We start from the raw sequence: 13,024 nt of genomic DNA, 5'->3' as shown, positions 1-13,024 counted from the left end.
ACACAAAAATATATTTACATATATATGTATATATGTATATATATATATATATAATTACGTATATATAATTATGTATATATATATATATGTGTATATATATATATTTATATATATTTTTTTATTTCGTGACCGACCAGACCATCAGATGTTGCTACACATCGCTGGTCACAATGCGTTTACATTATTTAGGCCTTCGAATGACGCCACCCCGCTGGCTAAGCGAGCAGTCCAACAGAAGAAAGAGTGGTGAAAGAGTACAGCAGGGATCACCACCTCCTGCCGGAGCCTCGTGGAGCTTTTAGGTGTTTTCGCTCAATAAACACACACAACGCCCTGTCTGGGAATCGAAACCGCGATCCTTCATTATCCTTATTTGTTGGCAAAAAACACTAGAGATAGTCGTTCTAGATCTTTACTTTCTAAGCTCAAATCTATCTGAATTTTTCTTACCTATCATTAATCTAGGGTTATAAGTAACATGAAAGTAAAGTGCGAAAGGTATTATATCGACCAATATGGTACTCCAGACATTGGCAGTCTTCAACGTCCAGTTTGAAATGTGTTATTATTGTCGTATGTGCTGATATTATATTATTTTGATCCTTATTTTGATCGCTGAATCAATTAAATTTCTAGGATTTGACACAATCTCACATACACACACACACACACCACTCTCTCTCTCTCTCTCTCTCTCTCTCTCTTTCTGTCCCTGTCTGTCTGTCTGTCTGTCTGTCTCACATTCACACACCCGCGCGGAGACAGAAAGAAAGAGAGAGAGAGAGAGTGTGTGTGTGTATGTGAGTGTATTGTGTCAAATCCTATAAATTTAATTGATTCAGCGATCAAAAATAAGGATCAAAATAATATAATATCAGCACATACGACAATAATAACACAATTTCAAACTAGACGTTGAAGACTGCCAATGTCTGGAGTACCATATTGGTCGATATAATAACCTTTCGCACTTTACTTTCATGTTACTTATAACCCTAGATTAATGATAGGTAAGAAATTCAGATGGATTTGAGCTTAGAAAGTAAAGATCTAGAACGACTATCTCTAGTGTTTTTTGCCAGCAAATAAGGATAATGAATGAAGGCTATTCATCATTCATTTTACAATGATAGATTATTCTTTCACTCATTCATTTTACTGTTACATTTATCTATGACGAGTGTGTCTATTTTATTCATTATTTTTTCCTTGTATTGGTTAAAATGTGAATTTTTGCTTTATTTATATTTCACAGTAATTCTTCAATGATTTTTTCCCTGTTAATATTTTATTCACATTTACATTATAAATGTCGGAACTCGGAAGCAACATCGCTAACGTTGACGTTTGGGTCGCCGTCCCCGCCATCTTTTTCCTGGTAATTTTCATTACGTTCATCTTAATCATCATGATCACGATCAACACGATCACCATTATTTCCCCCACCATCATCATCATCTTCACCACTACCACCCTCCTCATCCTCACCACCGTCCTTATCAACATCATCCTCATCATAATCAGTGACAGCATCTTCAATATCAATATATTTAAACGTCAAAAATTATAGTTGATTTTTACGATCAACAATATTAACAATCTTAGCATCAGCAACCAACAACAACAACAACTACTGCTGCTCCTAGTGAAGCTGCTGTTGCTGCTGATGTGCTGGTGAAATCAACAGAAACATAAACGAAACCATAAAACACACCTACACAAACAATAACTGACTTCCACATATTTCCAAATTCACAAATGCCTTATTTTCTTTATTTTCTTTTTTTTAGAAAAAATGATTTTGCTATAATTTGATACATATATTAATATTACATATATTATATATATGTATAGTATGTATATATATATATATATATATATATATATATATATATATATATATCTATATATTATATATGTGTTGTGTGTGTGTGTGTGTGTATATATATGTGTATATATACATATATATATACATATATACGTATATATATAAATATATATATATATACATATGTATATATATACAGATATATATATATATACATACATATATTTATATATATGTACATGTATGATATATATAGTATATATATATATATATATAATATATATACATATATACTTAATATATATAAATATATGTATATATATATATGTATATATAACATATGTATACATATATATATATATATATATATACATATGCATACATATATATATATATATGTATATATATACGTATATATATGTATATATATATATATATGTTTATATATATGTATATTTATTTATTTATTTATAGTTTCTTAATTTCGATGAAGCGCTTGATGGAAAAATAAATATTTGACAATTTCATTTCTTGCTGCATTTTATTTGTTTTCCAATCGATGAATATTTACTTTGGTCATGGTGTTTATATTAACTATAGAGGACGAAACAAGACTAGTGATCCTCGTTTGCTTCGGGAAAACTTTCAATGCATCTGCGTTTATCAGATTAGATTAGTGTCCTGAATATAATACACGCAGTTATTTGAAAGGTATTGATTTAAAAATTTTTTTAGTCCTTTATAAAGTACACTTGCACTTTGCTTGAGTACGTCGAGCAGTCTCTCATGATCTTACCTAATATGTTTATATATATATAAATACGCACACGTATATACACTCAAACACACAGACACACATATATATATGCGGCGAGCTGGCAGACTCGTTAGCACGCCGGGCGAAATGCGTAGCCGTATTTCGTCTGCCGTTACGTTCCGAGTTAAAATTCCGCCGAGGTCGACTTTGCCTTTCATCCTTTCGGGGTTGATAAATTAAGTACCAGTTACGCCCTGGGGTCGATGTAATCGACATAATCCGTTTGTCCCCTCTGTGTTTAGCCCCTTGTGGGCAGTAGTGAAATATATATACATTTATGCGTGTAAACATATATATATATGTATACACACACACACACAAACACACATACACAAACCACACACACCTTCTCACACTCATACACATACTACACACATACACCCCCACCTCTCCACATATATATGTATATTATATATTCTATTTATCATGTTTATTTTGCAAAATAAACATGATAAATAAAATTCGTTGCATGGTTCATATTTTAGCATTTGTAATCTCTTTGCTTTTAATTGTTTTAACATACTCGTATATGCATATATATGTATGTATGCTTCTTATGTATGTGTGTGTGTGTTGCGTGTGTATGGCGTATCTTTTTTTTTTTATTTACTTGTTTCAGTCATTTGACTGCGGCCATGCTGGAGCACCACCTTTAGTCGTGCAAATCGACCCCGGGACTTATTCTTTTGTAAGCCCAGTTCTTATTCTATCGGTCTCTTTTGCCGAACCGCTAAGTAACGGGGACATAAACACACCAGCATCGGTTGTCAAGCAATGCTAGGGGGACAAACACAAACACACAAACACATACACATACATATATATATACATATACACGACAGGCTTCTTTCAGTTTCCGTCTACCAAATCCACTCACAAGGTATTGGTCGGCCTGAGGCTATAGCAGAAGACACTTGTGCAAGATGCCACGCAGTGGGACTGAACCCGGGACCATGTGGTTGGTTAGCAAGCTACTCACCACACAGCCACTCCTGCGTATGTTGAATATATGTACATAGGTATGTGTATCAGTGCGCATGCTGTGTTGGTTCTGTTTCCGTTGAAACAACGAAAAGCAACACAAAATATTTGCCTAAACATTAATGCTTTGCTGTATGATGTGTTTGTTTTGCTTTTTGTTTGTTCCATCTCAAGCCATGCTTGGTTCATAAGGGCAGCTTTCCCGGTTTCCTTGGCGTATAGGTTCCCCACCTGGACGGGACACCGTACCGTCGCAGGTGAGCTGCAAGATGTAGGAGGAAAGAGTGAGAGAAAGTTGTGACGAAAGAATCAGCAGAAGTTTGCCATTACCTTCTGCCGGAGCCGCGTGGAGTTTGGGGTCTGAGATTCGAACCCGCGATCCCTCAACCGCGAGTCTGCTGCTCTAAACACTTGGCCATGTGCCTCCACATAATGTGTATTTATGTAAAAATATAATGGCACGACTGTTTGCTCACTTTATTTGCTAAAGTATTTGGAATATTTGAAAGAAGGACTATATTTTAGAAAGACACCCTCCTTATGAAAACGTCATCTATACCTCAGAATTCCTATGCCAGAAACACTGTCACCTCCGAAAATTTACCTTCAGCTAATCTTTGTTATTTTCATAGAACAAGGACTGTGTGAGATTTTTGCACTCATTGTATTTAACCATTTCGTTTGTTTTTCTTGCCCAAATACTCATAAAATAGGCCTTTTGTATCGGAGTTATTAGAAAAGGTGATATACTGCCCAGCGGTTCGTTGAGCAATTCAAATGTTTCCTTTCGCTCAATGAATTGTGAATTATTTTGGTAAGGTAAAACACGATCCTTCGTATATCATGTAATACATTTATTATGTAACAAAACGTTTGACGATTAGACAACAAATAGGCGACTGTAGTTAAAGGGTTTCTATTGGATTTGAAAACGTTTATACTGCAACTAGCAGTATCGCCCGGCGTTGCTCGGGTTTGTGAGGGAAATAACTATAAAGCATTTTTAGAGAGTTATAGCAAAAAAATAGCAAAAAAATGCATTAAAAATTGAAAAAATATGATGGTAATTTTTGAAAAAAGTCTTTGACTCATCGTAGACATTTTAGAGAGTTACATCCCTTATATTTAAAAAAATATACATTAAAATGGAAAAAAATGATGGTAAATTATTTTTAAAATCGTAGACTCATCGTAGATGCGCGCTAATACCCAGAAGGGCTCATATGAATTACGACTATAAGATACCCGGTTTTGGTTAAACTGCACCGCAAAATGTGGGAGTAGTTAGGAATCTAAATCGGAGTAGACAGACACACAACCTTACTTTTATATATAAAGATATCATTCTGAAATTACACGGAATTACCAAAGTTATGCCTCATTTTGTGCAAATATATCGGTTAAAGACTTAAATATAGGAGCAGCATTTTATAGTATAAAATTTGCATATGTATGCTAGTCATGAATAAATTTATTACATAGATCCGATAACTGTAGAAACATTTCCAGACGAAAGTTGGCCGACGAAATTCAATGGGCAGTATTTAACATATATTTCGCATATATTAGCCCAATCTATAATAATATACGTAATTATAGTCCAATACACAGCACGGCATTACTTTTTTCAATAATTGTATTCACATTGAAAAGCAGGTAACAATTATGTGTATGAGCTAGTGAAAAGTCAGTCTGATGAGACATTTCGATGTCAGTCTTTTACATGCGAAATACACGAGTTCCTGCTTTATCGACAACAACATTCTGGCACTCAACATTTAACAGCGATTCAGTTGATGCAATTTTGAACACACCGCAGCAGTTTGACAGCAGCGGTACGCGTGACTGTCGTATCGTAAGACATGTAGCGACTGGCTAGTATATCCTGCACGGAAGGATGTGATTTATTTTGTATGGTTTCTTCATATGCCAGACTTTAGATTATATTCTTCTTTGATTCTCTTTTCTTTTACTCTTTTACTTGTTTCAATCATTTGACTGTGGCCATGCTGGAGCATCGACTTTAGTCGAGTGAATCGACCTCAGGACTTGTTTTTGTAAGTCTAGTACTTATTCTATCAGTCTCTTTTGCCGAACCGCTAAGTTACGGGGACGTAAACAAACCAACATCGGCTGTCAAGCGATGTTGCGGGGACAAATACAGACACACATACATACACACACACACACACACACACACACATATATATATATATATATATATATATATACATATATACAACGGGCTTCTTCAAGTCTCCGTCTACCAAGTCCACTCACAAGACTTTGGTCGATTCGAGGCTATAGTAGAAAACACTCGCCCAAGGTTCCACGCAGTGGCACTGAACCCGGAACCATGTGATCGGTAAACAAACTACTTACCACACAGCCAATCTTACGCCCATTGAACAATCTTTTACTCATTGTGTTTTTATCTTCTGCTGAAAAACTCTTCAAGTATTATTCAAAACATGCATCATTTATTGCCAACACACTGAATGTACAAATATTAAGTAAATAAACTTCCACAATCTTTTTTCACTTAATCAGAATGTTCAAAATGTAAAGCAGGACAAGAAGAGCTTGGGCAATTCAGACACAGTATATATATATAAAATAACAACTAGAAACAGGAAGGTAACGATGAAGACAAATTTCAATAAATCACCAAGTGTTAAAATTTAATTGTTATTTTCAGTCTGCTTCTATGCTTTACGCATCGAAACACATTCCGATGAATTAAAATGAAGCTGTATTTTTAACTGTATCTTTAAAATAAAATATCAGTTGTTTTGATGAGTAGGATACAATGAAGAATTCCTGTGCAGTGGTTATTATCGTTGTTATGGAATTTTGTGCGTTTGGATTTGTTCTTTGTTAATGTAAAATTTCTTTCAATCGCTGTAAATATCTGGTCATTGTGTGACATTCACGAAAAATATCATTAATTAGTTACAATAATTAGTGTTATAAGAATAATGTCTTTAGGTCAAATTATGGTTAATGCATTTGTGTCGTTAATGACATTAATTAACAGAATAAAGAATGCGTTATGGTCTTTCACTCTGTTCCCCGAACACAGTCGCTCAACATGCCACAAATATCGGTCACCTTAGCCAAATTCCATGATAATTGTACCGTAACAATATTAATTATCAATCAGAGAATCAGCAACAAGAACTATCTAAAATGATCCGGCACAATCTCATCATCCGCCATAAATATAACCAATGTAATGATCCGTGAAATTCAACGACAATAATGATTATTATTTTGATATGGCACAAGAGGCACTTAAAACAATCACAAAAAGATCGGAAAAACAAAAGACAACTATTATTAATTACATTTGTAGAATTAGAACAGATGATTTAGTGAAGCGTAGTAGATACAATTTTTATTCCTATTCATATTAAAATATTGACAAGAGTAGGACGGATTAATCCTTATTTTACATATATATATATATATATATATATATATATATATATATATATATATATGCAGGCACACATAGTCTCACACACACACGCTAGCAAACACACTCACACAGACACACATATATATATATATTTTATTTTATTTCATCTAGTTTCAGCTCACGAGCTGTGGCCATGCTGGGGCACCGCCATTTGGTGTTGCTACATGATTTTACTTCACGAATGCTTTTTAGCAAATGCCATTTGGTACATGAGACAGTTCGATGCAGCTGCCCTCATCTGCACCTCCTGCCGTGAAGTTGGTTCATCTGGGACACCTGACAGGAAGAGATCCAGTTTTATTTTAAAGACATCTGCATCCTCCCCATGCAGGTCTCTCAGGTCCTTCGGGAGGATATTGAAGAGCTGTGGGCCTCTGAAGCCCAGGCTGTCACAGTATCTTGTCCTCCATCTTGATGGCAAATTTGGAGTTCTTGGCACTAAGCAGTGGCGGCCAGTTCTAGTGTTTGTGTAACTCTTGATGCCAAGGTTTGGGACAAGTCCTAGGATCTTCCATTATGGCATATATTTCTTGCCTACGCTCTAAGGAATATATATATATATATATATATATATATATATAATAAATAATAAAATAAATAAATGTAAGAGAGTGGTCACTATATGGCTCACTCTACCACTAGAAAATCCAAATGGTTTCAACCACAAAAATATATGTTTCCCATGAAAGTCAGTACGATTGTTAGCTCACACGAACAGGGCAATTAAAAAATAACAAAAATACAGATTATTTTGGGACAATTGTTTCGCTATTAATGAATTAAATGTAATTTTACTTACAAAAAAATCCACTTGTAGCTCCTCAGCCAAAACTATCTGGATGAAATCCACTCAATCACACGCCAGATTTTACCATAACGATAAATACACGTTTGGTTCAATTGATTACATCCGACGTTATAATTCAAATGCCCCTACTAACAGCGCGCCAAACTTTCACGGAAAACAAATACATTTAGAAATAAATGTAGCATAATTATAATTAATTAATAAGGTTGAGAGAATTAGATACTAATTTGAATTATAACGTCGGATGTAATCAATTGAACCACACGTGTATTTATCGTTATGGTAAAATCTGGTGTGTGAATAGCGAAACAATTGTCCCAAAATAATCTGTATTTTTGTTATTTTTTATTTGCCCTGTTCGTGTGAGCTAACAATCGTACTGACTTTCATGGGAAACATATATTTTTGTGGTTGAAACCTTTTGGATTTTCTGGTGCTAGAGTGAGCCATATAGTGACCACTCTCTTATATTTATTTTGTAAAAATATTATAATATATTATAAAATATTATAATAATCCAGGTTTCTCGGAGCACTGGGCCACTTGGTGTGAATAGATTACTATTAATTAGTATCTAATTCTCTCACCCTTATTAATTAATTATATATATATATATATATATAATATATATATATATATATATACATGTATTTATATATGTATATACTATTTAAATCATTTAATTTTTTAATAGTAAACCTGTTTTAAAAATGAGCTAATAATAGTATGATGCTTTGGAAACACTGATTCGGTAGATTCTAGCATCATGCCTCAAATAGACATGGCTGGCTTTAGCCTTCAACAAGTCAAAGTATTGCTACTGTCAGATCCTCGAAAGGTTTCAACCTAGAACATTTGGAGTTAGTATAAAGGACCTCAGTAGGGATATGTTGTACATGCGCCCATATTGTGCTAACTTATGTGTGACGCAAACAGTAATAAGCACATTGTATTTCTGAAAATTGTTATCTTTTAGTTTCAAATTATGGCAGAGAGCCACCAAATACGAGTTTAAGTCGATTATATTAAAATAGTGCTCAGCTTGTGTTTATGTTATAGACCCCGATAAGATGAAAGACGACTCGAAGAAGGCGGCATTTGAACACATTTCTAACAGCTCGTATCTTTGAAACTGATCGGCTCTTAACCATGAAATATGTATAATGAATATGTAGCTTTTAGCAATATGACAAAACACAGATAGATTCACAGAAACACACATAAAAATATATGCATACACCAGCATACATACATGGTTATACACATATATGTATAAATATATATAATATATATATATACAATATAATATAAAATAATGCATATATATATGTATATATATATATATATATATATATATATATATATTATATATATATAATATATATATATAAACGCATATATTCCACAGAAACACATGCACCCACGTATATAAGTGATACATCATGCATACATACATACATATATAACCACCCACACATGCTTACATTCCAGGGTAATTTAAGCTTCTGAATATAGTCATTATTTTCCCGTTTTGGAAATGGTCGCAGTTTGATTGGAATTTATGTGTTTTATCATGCCTTCTGTTTGTATTTTATGCAGAAGGAAAATTCCTGTCTCCATATGCAGCGTCGTAATATATATATATATATATGCGAGGATATTTTCTTTGAAAATATTTCGTGGAAAAAGAAAGGGCGAAAGAATAATGTATAATATATGTTTCATATCATACGCTGTAGTGTTACAGATATGTTGTTTAGCCATGCATCAAACGTCCACCACACATTTACGATATAACAAATATTGAGGCTTTCATGGTTCACTCTATATAAAGAATAGGCGTAACATATAATACCAACTGCTGGGTATTGCGCCTTAATGTATTGAAATCCAATTGGGAAAAATATATATTTCTTTACTACCCACAAGGGGCTAAACACAGAGAGGACAAACAAATGGATTAAGTCGATTATATCGACCCCAGTGCGTAACTGGTACTTATTTAATCGACCCCGAAAGGATGAAAGGTAAAGTCGACCTCGGCGGAATTTGAACTCACAACGTAGCGGCAGACGAAATACGGCTACGCATTTCGCCCGCGTGCTAACGTCTCTGCCAGCTCGCCGCCCTGGGAAAAATATAGTATAAATTGGTATAAAATGGTATGTGATCAGATGTTTTTTCAAAAGTGTCATGCAATAAATATCTGTTTTCTGAAAGATTATGATACAAAGGTTTGGTAGATAGAAGGTTTTCCGTGGAAAAGCTGAGCAACGAAAACTGACATAACAACAAATTCAACTTGGAGCCAAAATCTCCGAGGAAATCATTTATGAGAAAGATATTAGGACATAGTGTTCGATGTAAGATAAAGCCAAGGCTAATGGCGAGAGGTAATTCTGGCAATAGGCATTTTTGTGCCACAAATTGGTATTTGTCGCTGGAAACACATGAAGAATATTGGAGTAAGAGATAGGTAAGATTTTATGGAGACTTAACATTTCATACAGACAAGAAATTAGAAAATAATAGAACGCATATAACCATTAGAGAGAAGGAAAGCCGAGGTTGCTTACAGATCGACCCATCATGCTCGTTTGATTCCGGAATCGTAAGGAAAGAGGAAGAAAAATTTCAACCCCTTAAAATTGAAATAGGAAGAAATTTGGACCATGAGAACTGTAAAGGTCGTACCTATAATGATTGTTGCGTTGGGAATAGTATCAAAAAGGCTGAAGGGGATTGGAATAGGTGATCTTCTACAAACCATTTGTCTCATAGGAATATTAAGAATTATCAGGAGGGTTCTAAGCACTTGAAAGACTGCTGAAAACATGTGGATACCTAGGGTTACAGGAGTAACCAGCTACATGTATACATCCTATCAGGAATAAGACCAAACCTGAGGCAAAGCGAAATGACAATGATAGAAATAACAACTTTAATAATAATAATAATAATAGTAATAATAATAATAATAATAATGATAATAATAATAACAGATGGAAATTTTTGACACAGACTAGCAAGTTTTGGGGGAGGGGGTAAGTCAGTGTTCAGGAGTTGTCTTCTTTCACGTATTTGTGGTACAATCTGTCTGATGTTGCTTGTAAGAGAGTTGTAACATTCGCCAATACATAAAAATTTCAAACGCATTATGTTCTCCTATCCAGACTCAATGCGTCGCAGACAATAATGCCTATTGGCAAAACCAGCGCTCGCCAGTAGGTTTGGTTTTCGGTTACTTCGGACACTTTTATTGGTTCAGATGACGTAATGATTTTCTACGGACGTTCTTACCATGGCTAGCCATGTCCTAATATATTTCTTACAAATGGTTTCCTTGGAGATTTTTGGCTCCAAAATACTTGTACTATTCAACATGTTTGATCCTCTAACTTTCAAGTTTGAAATTAAACATTTACTTTCTCTTTTCTTACAACAACGGCATTTGTTTCCTTATGGTTGAGATGAAGAGCATACGTATTTGAAACCTTCTCGGTTCCTTTTTATTCCTCCAGAGCTAGCAAATACGTCTCCCACCGCCTTGCATATAGGAACGAGACATTGGCTAATGCACTTCCAGACGTAAAAACAAAATTACTGTTGCATATTGAAGATCTTTTGATCGTAGTTCTATTTGATACATGGCGAGCTAAACTCCACAGCAATTGTAACATAGACATGAAATCAATAAACACTGTCGCAATTATTCTGGCGTTCTATTCCTTTTGGCAACTGGCCCAGCATTTTTATTGATATTAACGTAGTGCTAAAGTTAAATAATAAAGTACGACTGTAAAAGATTTAAAAAATTGCCATTTTCAATATAATTGATCAATAAACTGTAAGAAGCCCATATTTCACGTAATTTTTATATTATAGTAACTTAGTGTTTTCGACAATTTTCTCCAATTCTTTTTCTTTCCCATCATCTGTCTCCTAAAAGTAGTTTTTGGACATGTGTTTGTATTGATTTCATTTCAGTACGTACATGTCTATTTTTTAGCTAAATTTTATACATCGAATAGTCAAGCACAATATATTACTGTTGCATACTTAAGGACTGGAATTGATTGAAAGCATTATGGATGCTCTCAGATATGGCATTTACCGAAAGTAATTTAAACGTGAAATATCCCAACAATTTACAGACAATATACTGTAATAATAAATAACTTAACCACTCAACAAAGCATCTCAACACAGTGATTTGTTATCTGCCGTGATAACTCTCTACAAAATGGATCGATAAAAACGATTATAAGCAATGCATCTATTTTAGAGTATTTGATTTTAACTATGAATCTCAGCTTTCATATCATGCATTTTGTCGATTTTCTTACCGTTTGACTTTCACGAATAAAATCCCTACCAAGCATTATATACCAGGTAGTATTTCGATTCATATTATATGTAGACCTTTTCCATACATCTGTAATCTACGCTAATGCAAGAAATCAATATTACTTGTTCGTATTGTGTTAACACCTTGTCTATAGATTGATTACCAAGGCACATATGATTCGTTCACTCTTTCTTTTTACCGAATAACATGATTTTCAAATTAGTACCTTGAGAAGCCAACGCTATTAGCACATTCCGTTTCGTTAAAGAGAAATGCAACACTCACCTGCAACAAAACACATAGCTACCATAAAGTAAACCACAAAGCAATAAATACAACACCTGGTTTAAACATTCTAGCCAAATTATCAACCTTATAATTCACACCACATTCTCTCATTGAAGAACGATCGCAATCAAAGCCTCGACACAAGATTTGTATTTTAATTTTCGTTGTCGAAAGTGATTTATATGTCATTGCATCTGTGTAAACCTGTATATGAATGTGAGTGTGTGTGTGTGTGTGTGTGTGTGTGTGTGTGTGTGTGTGTATGTGTACTTCGCTTATGCACATGTGTGTATGTATACGCGTTTTACCTCGAGCAGATTGTTAATCTTCCAACTAGGTTTAGCTATACCTGTCAATTTAAGCAAGTCTTATAATTGAATGTGAACGGGGAAAGAGATTCTGTTTAAAACAGTCACCATTAAATTTGAAATGCACGTGATGAAGTGGTTCGTATTATATTTTCCTGTGGTTTC

General features: G+C 34.1%; 1 protein-coding gene across 1 annotated transcript in view; it reads right to left on the bottom strand.

The window, feature by feature from the left end:
- Positions 1 to 1,399: 1,399 nt before the first annotated feature.
- The window catches only part of LOC115219355 (prostatic spermine-binding protein-like), a 41,769-nt gene continuing 30,144 nt past the window's right edge, over positions 1,400 to 13,024 (bottom strand). The window contains exon 4 of the mRNA XM_029789516.1: positions 1,400 to 1,533. Coding sequence (XP_029645376.1) covers positions 1,400 to 1,533 — 134 coding nt within the window. The remainder of the gene's footprint in view (positions 1,534 to 13,024) is intronic.

The sequence above is a fragment of the Octopus sinensis genome, linkage group LG14 (genome assembly GCF_006345805.1).
Source record: "Octopus sinensis linkage group LG14, ASM634580v1, whole genome shotgun sequence".
Taxonomy (NCBI): Eukaryota; Metazoa; Mollusca; class Cephalopoda; order Octopoda; family Octopodidae; genus Octopus; species Octopus sinensis.
Note: the sequence above shows the minus strand (reverse complement) of the source record. Positions and strands in the feature narration are given on the sequence as shown.